The sequence below is a fragment of the Chinchilla lanigera genome, unplaced genomic scaffold, assembly GCF_000276665.1.
Source record: "Chinchilla lanigera isolate Chin_1 unplaced genomic scaffold, ChiLan1.0 scaffold00131, whole genome shotgun sequence".
Lineage (NCBI taxonomy): Eukaryota > Metazoa > Chordata > Mammalia > Rodentia > Chinchillidae > Chinchilla > Chinchilla lanigera.
In genome coordinates, this window is record NW_004955532.1 from 3,931,495 (window position 1) to 3,941,565 (window position 10,071).

General features: G+C 49.9%; 1 protein-coding gene across 5 annotated transcripts; it reads left to right on the forward strand.

The window, feature by feature from the left end:
• The first annotated feature begins 2,469 nt into the window (after nt 1-2,469).
• Glyctk (glycerate kinase) lies at nt 2,470-8,364 on the forward strand. 5 transcript variants are annotated; one of them, XM_005410351.1, is made up of 5 exons: nt 2,470-2,547; nt 4,933-5,348; nt 5,520-5,671; nt 6,326-6,501; nt 7,143-8,364. In XM_005410351.1, the coding sequence occupies exons 2-5, from the start codon at nt 4,972-4,974 to the stop codon at nt 8,007-8,009; spliced, it is 1,572 nt and encodes a 523-aa protein (XP_005410408.1). In that variant the 5' UTR covers nt 2,470-2,547; nt 4,933-4,971; the 3' UTR covers nt 8,010-8,364. The 5 variants fall into 5 exon arrangements, with proteins under 5 accessions (XP_005410408.1, XP_005410411.1, XP_005410409.1 ...); XM_005410354.2 differs by having other exon boundaries at nt 2,473-2,547; nt 4,937-5,348; XM_005410352.2 differs by lacking the exon at nt 2,470-2,547 and adding an exon at nt 2,719-2,782.
• Nucleotides 8,365-10,071: the final 1,707 nt, after the last annotated feature.

A 10,071-nucleotide genomic window follows, 5' to 3' on the forward strand; every position in this document is an offset into this window, starting at 1 on the left:
ATATAATTTGTGAAAGAGTTGCAGGGATTTACAGTGTGTGACCTAAAGCATGCCGGTACATCTAGCAACAGGAATGCCAGTGAGGATAATAAACACTTTGTGGGTGATCCAACATCAATAAAAGTATTGATCAAGCTTCTAATATACAGGCCTGGATTTCTGGAACTTTACCTAAAATTCAAAGATAAAGTGCATGCATCAACCAGAATAGGTTAAATTGTGGTGTAGTAACACTAACTCCCATATCTTAGTGATTTAAACCATCAAATGTTTATTTTCTACATTCAGTGCAGTATATTGTAGGTTGGCAGAGTGGCTCTTCCCATCAGAAACACTTAGGATCTCAGCCTGGCAGATGCTGGATGCAAACAGAGAAATGCTTAGGGAACTTCTCACATGGACAACTAAGTACTGTACTTAGAAATGACCTTCATTACTTCCACTTTCAACTCACTGGACAGAACTAGTCACATGACTTCACTCAATCACAAGGGTCCAGGAAGTGTAATCCTCCCATGTGCCTGAAGAGAACTAGGTAGTGAACATCTATCAACAATGACTTCTGGTTTCCACCACTTGAGGATGGAGGACAATAGAACAAATGTCAATAGAAAAGTGGGCACTTTGGGGGAATTACCTCTGACATGGTGATAGACACCTCAGTCTCTTCACGAATCTGAAACCTCAAATGGCTGAGCATTAACTATGATCAGTTTTCACAACACATAGGGTTTCTTTATAGTGGAGCTCCAGATCCAAATTGTCATCATTCACTCTCCCTGATGACCCCTTGAGCATGGTGAGGGGAAATTTAGTTATAGGGGATTCCTGTGATTCATCATTACTAGTGGAGATGTGCACTGTTATTGCTATTGCTACCTTCCCTTGGTCACTGATTGCCAAACATTACCTGGACTGCCTACTCCTTGGTTATAAAGGGAAACATTTAAATTAAGGTTTAACTGGAATGAATCAATTCTGTAAATCCTTCCCTACCTCCATTGCCTTCTTCCTTTTAGCTAGCTTGAGTAATGGGAAGCTCATATTCCACATGTAATCAAATAACCTTTTCAACATTTTTTTTTACTCATAGCCTAGCATCTCAAAAAAGTAATATGCATGTAGCATTATTATTATTATTATTATTATTATTATTATTATTATTATTGCAGCACTGGGGATTGAACCCATGGTCTCAGCTTCCTGAGTAGCTGAGATTAAGGGCATATGCCACTTTGCCTGACCTTTTAGATTTTTGTTTTGTTTTACAGACAAGGTCTCTATATGTAGTTCAAGCTGGACTTGAACCTTATATGTAGCCCAGACTGTCCTCCAACTTGTGACCTTCCTGCTTCAACCTTCCATGTTCTGGGATTACATGTATAGAGCACCATGCCCAGATCATATTTTTAATATTGATATTGGTTTTCCTTCCTTCTTTTTTCTGCTGGGGATTGAGCCTAGGGACTTGCTCATGCTAGGCAGGCACTCTACCGAGTTATATCCCCAACTCTTTTTAAAATTTTATTTTGAGCCAGGCATGGTGGCATACGCCTACAATCCCATAAAGTTAACTTAGAATAAAGGAAAAATTAAGAAATTTTAAGTATTTACATTGTACCCAACATTAAAAAGGAGAAATCCTTCTAAAGGTGTTTTTATGATAAGGTGGAGAATCATTCGGTAGACGGAATAAAATGTTCTCCAACAAGAAAGAAAATCCTGGGGAGAAGTGTGTGTGTGTGTGTGTGTGTGTGTGTGTGTGTGTAGGGATAGTTCCTGACAAGAACAGAGATTGGTTTAGGGACCTATGGAGACATGTGGCAACCGTCAAAGTCAGCAAGTGGGGACAGTTTTAAGGAGATTGTTAGGGACTCTGTCCTTTCCTCATCCCCGTTAGTAAAGTGTTCTCTTGTGGTTTTGGAGTCTGGTCAGGACTTATGAACCAAGTTCTGCTCAAGGTGGGGACAAGGTGCGAGCAGGTGTAGTTAGGAAGGCCACTGTCACTCGTTTACAAGCACCTTATAATCTCACATGATTACAAAGACAATGGATCAGAAATCTCTTGCTGAACGCTATAGTTGGTGGGCCACGGAGGAGAGCGAAATACCAGTGAGGTGTAGGATTGCAGCCACAGGAAAAGTGAGGATGATTTAATATATTTCTTGTGGGGAGAAAGCGGCTCTCAATGCGTTTGTGCAGCCGTCTGTCTACCGGTAGCACCTAGAGGACGCTTTGGAATGTATTTAACGACTGATCCTACACGATAAAGAAAGGGTCGGATCACTGCTGTCTGGTAAGAAGCGGAAGGACTGTCTTAAGCCAGTGAGAATCCACAGCAGAGATGAAATAACTGAGGGCTAAAGGAAACTCCTACCAGGTCTCGGGAGGGTCAGTAGGAACCCAGGGCGGTAATCCCAGTACCGGCGTCCTGGCGCCCCACCCCGCCGAATTCCATTTCCGGACCCCGCCCCGCCCACTGTGTGTACTTCCGGTGCACTTCCTGGAAGCCGCTGTCGAAAGCCGCGGTCGAAAGCCGCAGAAGCGGTAAGTGTGACCCACGAATGCTCGTACGGCCTTCTGAAGCAAACCCTATCTCTAGCAAAGGCAGGCTTGCATGGCAGTGGGCCCTTATTTCTCCCGTCACCCAGCATTACGCGGCAGCCATTTCCCTCGCGAGGGCAGAGGATGATGTCACTTCTGGGTCACATAAGGGCAAGTGAAAGCCGGAAGTGACGTCAGCGCACTTGGTGCAGGGGAGGAGTCATGCCTGGGCTTCTAGGTATTTCAGCATTTTGCTTTGGACCTTTCGGTAGAGTGGGCAGATTTAGCAAGTGAAGGATGCAGGATGTCTAGTTCAATTTAAATTTCAGATAAACAATAAATAATTCTTAAGTATATTCCAAATATTGTACGGGACATATTCACATTAAAAATTACTTATCTGCAATTCAAGTTGAACTGAACTTTACGTATTTTATCTGGCAATTGAGCAGCCTTCTGTCCTGGACTCTGGGATCTAGTAGCAGAGCTAGACTGCTGTAGGCCTTTGTCAGAGAAGCACGTATAGAATTCACCCAGGTTGTAAAAACCAAATGTTTTAGAGAATGATTTATCTCCAAACCTGACGGGCAAGCTCCAGGGATTCCCCTGGCGAAAGCTGGGCGCGTTTTCAGTCTCCATGGCAGTGGCCTCTGTGTTCCCTTCCACACCAGGAGTCAGGCAGGGCTAGTATTTTATAGGAAATCTGAGAACCAGGCCAGTAAAATGGCCAGCGTCTGGAAGTTGCCATCATTTTTGTGAGGGGTAAAGTAGTGTTTGGGTTTCTCTGTGTTACAGCGGACAGCAGCAGAAAACCTGAGGGTGTCAAAAGCAGAGCGTTAGTCTTTTTTTTCTTTTTGGTATTAATTTGGGATTGAAGTCTGGAACCTGGTGGACCTTTTTTAAAATTTTGAGCCGATCTCCATGAGCAGCTAAGTTGAGCCTGGGTTCAAACAGGTGATCCTCCTGCCTAAGCCTCCCAGAATGCTGGCATTACAGGCATGCACGACCAAACCTGGCTTTTTTTTTTTTTTTTTTTTTGACGTGCTGGGGAGTCAGATCCAGGGCCTCAAGCATGCTAGGTAATTGTGCTTATCACTGAGTCACACCCCGCTCTGAGTTCAGTCTCAAAAACAAACAGAACAAACAAACAGTAGATGTCTTTTTTACAAAAGAGCCCTTTTTGGCTTTACTGTCTCTAAATCCCTCTAGAGCTTCCTGACCTTCACCTCAAGCCTTCTCTAGCTTTCTCTCTGCCCAGTGGGTAAAATGACTATTTGGTCTAAGTTACAGGAACCTGGCCTTTGCCTGTTCTAGCTGCTGGGCTCACAATACTTGGTGTGGTATAACTCAGGACTTACTGTGTTGTTCCAGAGGCAGAAGTTGTTTTCTTGGCAGGATTGGGTCTGGCTAGCTATGTGGGTAGAAGGGCACCTTTTCCTTTCCTGTAGAGTGGGTCCCATAGCACACGGCCTCACGAAGTGCTTGGGGACTTCCCTAAGGTTCCTCCATGGGTCATTCTTTGCTGCTACTCCTGATTTTTACTTTATTTTATTTATTTTGTGGGACTGAGGATTGAACACAGGGCCTTTGCACTGAGCTACACTCCCAGACGCTCTCTTTTCATTTTTTATTTTGAGACAAGGTCTTGCTGAATCCTTACAATGGCCAGGCTGGCCTCAAAGTTGTGATCCTCTTGCCTCAGCTTCCTAAAGTGCTGGGATTTTAAATGTGTGCTACCTTACTCAGCTGCTACTCCGAATTTGTACCGGAACTCTTGCTGGACTTACAGCTGGGATTCCTCAGGTTCTGTGCCCTGCTGATGAGCCTGTGCCCTTGCCACACAGACCCAGCATTCCCAGGTTTCTTAGCCTAGTCCCAGGAGCTAATGAAAGAGCAGGCTGGAGGTGAGTAGGCTTGAGGTCAGCTGGTGGGACAGTCAACAGCCCTCTGGCAGCAGAAGTGGTAAAGAGGCAAGGCATGAGTGCCAAAAAGGGCATTGCCCTTGGTGAAGCTAAGAAGTATAAGAGGTGGAAAAGGGGTGGAGCCAGAGCCCACTGGTGGGAATTGCTCCCTTTGTGAATGATTAACTCTCAGCCAAAGGGGTGACTTAGGAGGAGGGCCCAGGAACTTTGGACTTGGGGCACGAGAATCCAGAAGGCCAGCGTGTGATCTGCAGAAGAGGAGGACTTGCTGGGTGGCGGGACTGGGCTCCAAGGACTGGAATGAGATCAGGTAGTATGTGCTTCAGGAAGTCTACTTGACTCGTCGACCTATCTGTTGGCTTATTATTGCAGCGGCAGCCATGGGATCTACCAGCCCTGAGCCCTTGGAGGAGTGGTAATAGGGGGCATTCTATCACTGGCCTCACTTGTACTTTGTTCTCCCTAGGCAGCCATGGGTATGAGGTGATGCTGAGAGCAGAGGGGCATGGCTGCAGCCCTGCAGGTTCTGCCCTATCTGGTCCGAGCCCCCTCACGTCCACTCTTCTGGGGCTACCCAGTGGCCCGCCTGGCCAGTGGCATGGCCTTGTCAGAGCAGGCACAACAGCTGTTTGAGAGTGCTGTGGGTGCCGTGCAGCCCGGCCCCATGCTGCAGAGAGCACTGTCCTTGGATCCAGATGGCATACAGCTGAAGGTACGGGACCGGAGCTTCCAGCTGCAGCAGAACCTGTACCTCGTGGGCTTTGGCAAGGCTGTACTGGGCATGGCAGCTGCGGTGGAGGAGCTACTGGGCCATCATCTTGTGCAGGGTGTGATCAGCATTCCCAAGGGGATCCGTGCTACCATGGAGCGTGCTGGCAAGCAGTAAGGCGCCATGGGGGGCTGCTCCCTACTGTCCTGGATTGTCCTTCCCTTTCCTCCTGGGTCTGGTCTGGCCCCAGGAAGGAGTTCAGGGAGCATCCTTCGTAGCTGAGAAGTCAAGTGGGAGGAGAGGAGCCTACCCCATCTCTTTCTCTGTGTTTCCTCTCTCTTCAGGGAGCTATTGCTGAAGCCACATAGCCGTGTCAAGGTATTTGAAGGGGCAGAAGACAACTTACCAGATCGTGATGCACTGCGGGCTGCACTGGCCATCCAGCACCTGGCTGAGGGTCTCACAGCTGATGACCTGCTACTTGTGCTTATCTCAGGTGTGGGTGCCAGATTGGCTCAGGACAGATGGCAGGGGTGTGTTCCAAATACCTGGTCTTTGAGAAACTGATCTGGGCCTGTAGAGTCACAGAGTGAAGTTGGGAGCAAATGAGGCAGTGAGGAGCCTGGATGGTGCCTCTGAGGTGGCTTTGGGCCAGTAATTTGTTTTCCTCTCAGCTGTGGGGTACTGTCCCCCAAACTGACCATGTTTGGCAATGCTGAGAGGGCACAAAGGGAAGGTGTACCTCACACAGGCATCTAAGACATGGCCTGGCACCTTAGTAGAACCCTTGGAAAATATTGCTGTTAATGCTGCCGTCTGCGTCACTGTCATCCAGGGTTAGAACCTAGTCTCCAGTCCTCACAGAACCCTCTCCTTGGTCTTTTGCTTTATCCCCTGCTCTTACCATGCTCCAAGCTCCGCAGGAATGGCTAGCTCTTCTAGTGCTGGCAGGGACCTCTGGGGTGCTTCATGGCCGGGGACATCCTCTGGTGGCCCAGGCATAGTGATTGTGCACACACTCACTACATGTCCACATGGGGGCACCCTAACCCCACGCTCTCAGCTCACTTCCTTCACAGGCCTGTGTGCTGCTGCCTGGTTTCTTGGGTTGGGAGATCCCCTCCATCTGATGCCTTTACTGACTATGCAGGTGGGGGCTCAGCGCTGTTGCCTGCTCCTATCCCACCTGTCACACTGGAGGAGAAACTGATGCTCACCAAGCTGCTGGCGGCCCGAGGAGCCACCATCCAGGAGCTGAACACCATCCGAAAATCTCTGTCCCAGCTCAAGGGTGGAGGGCTGGCTCAGGCTGCCTACCCTGCTCAGGTGTGTGAGTTGCTTCTTCCTCAGGCAGCACTGGGCTCCCCACATATGACAGGGAGATGAAAGGCTAGATCAGCATAGAAGTTAGCAGGGACCGGGTATGGGTCATGAGCAGGCTACGGAAAATCCCTAGAAGGGGCCTAGGGAGGAGGGAGGGTGTCCCCAGGGTATCCTCAGGTAGGACTGTTCTGCAGTCCTACCTGAGAGTTGTTAGAAGTGGGCAGGGATGGTGCAGAGCCTGCCTGGTAAGCACAAAGTCCTGAGTTTGATTCCCAGTAATAAACAAACAAACAACTCAGTCCAATGAGGATTTGTCAAGGGGGCAGGGAGGCTGGACATGGCGGCACATCCCTATAATCCCAGCACTCTGGGAGGCTGAGGCTGGATGATCTCAAGTTCAAGTCCAACCTGAGCAACTTAGTGAGACCCTGTCTCAAAATAAAACATAAAAAAGGACTGGGGATATAGCTCAATGTGAAGGCCAAGGTTCAGTTTCTAGTATTGTAAAAGAAGGAGTAGAGGGAAGAGGAAAAGAAACAAGCCAGGAGGAAATGCACTGGATAGTAGAAACCCAGGGACAGTTTGTCCTGGGCTCTGGTGCAAGGAGAAGGTGGGACTGAGCCTTGTGCTGTGGCCCTTTCCAGGTGGTGAGCCTGATCCTGTCAGATGTGGTGGGGGACCCTGTGGATGTGATTGCCAGCGGCCCCACTGTAGCCAGCACCCACAATGTGCAAGATTGCTTGAACATCCTCAATCGTTATGGACTTCGTGCTGCCCTGCCGCGTTCTATAAAAACTGTGCTTGCTCAGGCAGACTCTGACCCCCGTGGGCCACACACCTGTGGTCATGTCCTCAATGTGATCATTGGCTCTAACGTGCTGGCACTGGCAGAGGCTCAGAGGCAGGCCCAGCTGCTAGGCTACCGGGCTGTGGTGTTGAGCGCAGCCATACAGGGTGATGTGAAAAGTGTGGCTCAGTTCTATGGGATGCTAGCCCGTGTGGCTGGAGCCCACCTCACCTCATCCACAGCTGGGGCCTCTGTGGAGGAGAACGCAAAACTCTGTGAACTTGCAGCTGAGCTCCGGCTTGCAGACCTGCAGCTGGAGGAGGTGCTGGTGGCTATAGCAGAGACTAAGAGCCCAGTCTGCCTGCTGGCTGGTGGGGAGCCCACAGTGCAGCTGCAGGGCTCAGGCAAGGGTGGCCGGAACCAAGAACTGGCCTTGCGTGTTGGAGCAGAGCTTGCAAGGTGGCCACTGGGGCCTGTTGATGTACTATTTTTGAGTGGTGGCTCTGATGGGCAGGATGGACCCACTGATGCTGCTGGGGCCTGGGTCATGCCTGAGCTTACTGGCCAGGCTGCTGCTGAGGGGCTGGACGTGACCACTTTTCTAGCCCACAATGACTCTCACACCTTCTTCTGCCGCCTCCATGGTGGATCACACCTGTTACACACAGGGCTGACAGGAACCAATGTCATGGACATCCACCTCCTGTTGCTGCAGCCTCAGTGACAGAATAGGTCCAAAAAAGGCCAGAAAGACCAGAGTGGGTCCCTAGGACCTTGTCATGCTTTAGGGTTCCTCCCCTCCTCAGCCTTGGCTGCTTGGTTGGTCCTCCCACTTCCCACTTCTGCTCTGTGTTCATTCCCCACAGTGAGTTTTGTAGATGGGTGCAGAGCAGAGGGTGGCTTCCCTGCACCTCTCCTTTCTGCCATGGAAGCAGGCAGCCCTGAAGTCCAGGACAAGCCTGTTGGCCAGTTCACTGTCGTGGATCTTCTCCCCTGTGCATTCTCTCTGACTGGCCTGTCAGCCTATTTCTTCTGTGAATGAAGCTAGAAAGACTGGAAATAAAAAGGACCACATTGGGTTTTCTGTGCATCTTTCCTTCGTGCAGAGACTTGCAGGGAGCTGCTGGGGAGGGAAGTGTAGTCTGTAGCCATGATACGAGAGCCAACAGGAATTCCCTGTGTCCCTCTGCTCTGCACACACAGCTTATATCATGTAAATGGGAGGTGGTGTTTGCCTCTTTGGAACCTGGTTCCCAACAGCCTCAATGTGGGCAAGCAGAGAAAGGCCTAAAGATTGCTACTAACCAACCATGACTCCCAGTGGCATCCTTGGCACAGTCTCCAATGTGCTGTATGCTTTGTTGGGTGGATGTTTACCACCTGCCACCAAGGATACCCCTTCTGTATTTGGGCATCCCTTAGCTTTAGTTGAGCTGCACTCTATCCCACTTCCTATCCCTCTGCTTATCCAGGAGCTTCCCTAGCCCACAAGACACTGGACCTTGTTTTCCTGTTGCCAGCTCCATTTTCCTAGGCTGAACATCCCCAGGTCCTTTAGCCAACTCTGGGACATAGTTCAGAACTGATGTCAGCCCTTCAGGGGCATCTCCAAGCAATGCAACAGTGCAGTGCTTCAGAGCATGAAGGGGTCCAACAGCACCTTTTGTTAGAGCTGGTGAGAAAATCAGCAAATGAGGAGAGTAGCAGCAGAATGCTTCCTTGGGCTTGCTGGCAGTCTGGGTTGGGAGAAGAATGTGCCACTGTACCAGCTCACGCCAGGTCCTCTTGCTCAGTGTCAGAGCCCTCCGCTGGCTATCCTCGCCGTGCACCACGGCTCCAATCCCTATATGAGTGAGCAGTAGAATCACATAGGAATAAAAAGCCATAGAGAACAGCGAGGCCTGGGGCTGCTCCTGCGGTCCTGGCCTCCACCCTGAGGGTGTAGGGGGTTCTAGGCCAGGGCTGGTGTGCCTTCCTGGGAAGATCCTCCTTTCCCCACTTGGGTTCTGCACAGCCTAGTTAGCAGGGGTTCATGATGTGGGAATTTGGTTTATGTAAAGCAGGGTGTGGGGATCAGGAGGGTGGAGAGTGGGGCAAACTGGGCTTGGAGCCAGGGAGGTTTAGGGAAGGGGAGAGTTTGTGCCACTTCTTTCTGTCCTGCTGACCTTGACCAGAATCTTAAGATGTTTTCCTCATACATCAGTGCCTGTGCTCTGGTGTTCTAGCCAATCTAGATGTGCCTCAGCCCTCAACCTTGGGAATTCATTAGCACCTCGGTGCCAAGTTGCAGGCAAGGGCAGAGCAGGGCAGAAGGGCTGCCTTCAGAGTGTGTGCGTGTGTGCGTGTGTGCGTGTGTGTGTGTGTGTGGTTATGGGAGCACAGGATGCTGGTGTTGGCGTAGTGGGTGTGGAGGGCATCTGTGAGTGGGCAGGCATGCTAGCTTGCTGCTGGAGCACATGGCTGCCTCCATGGCTGCTAGGGGCTTTGCATGTGTGAAGGGTCTTGTTGGAGGCTCCCTTCTATCTACCTTGGGTCCTTTCCTATAGCTGTGTTTGTATTCGGCCAAAACTGGGCCCTATAGAGGCACACGGTTTACAGGCTTAACCCATTGCATTAGCTCACTCTGGCCCCTAGAGATAAGAAAGTAGTTTTTTTTGGTCAGTGTAAATGATAGATAAATTCCTGTACTGTGAGTACTCAATCATTATTTGCTCCATACATGTCAATTATGAATCCTTAAGGTCCTCCCCTCCTTTCTCTTTTGGCTTTTGTCTTTCTTCCAGATT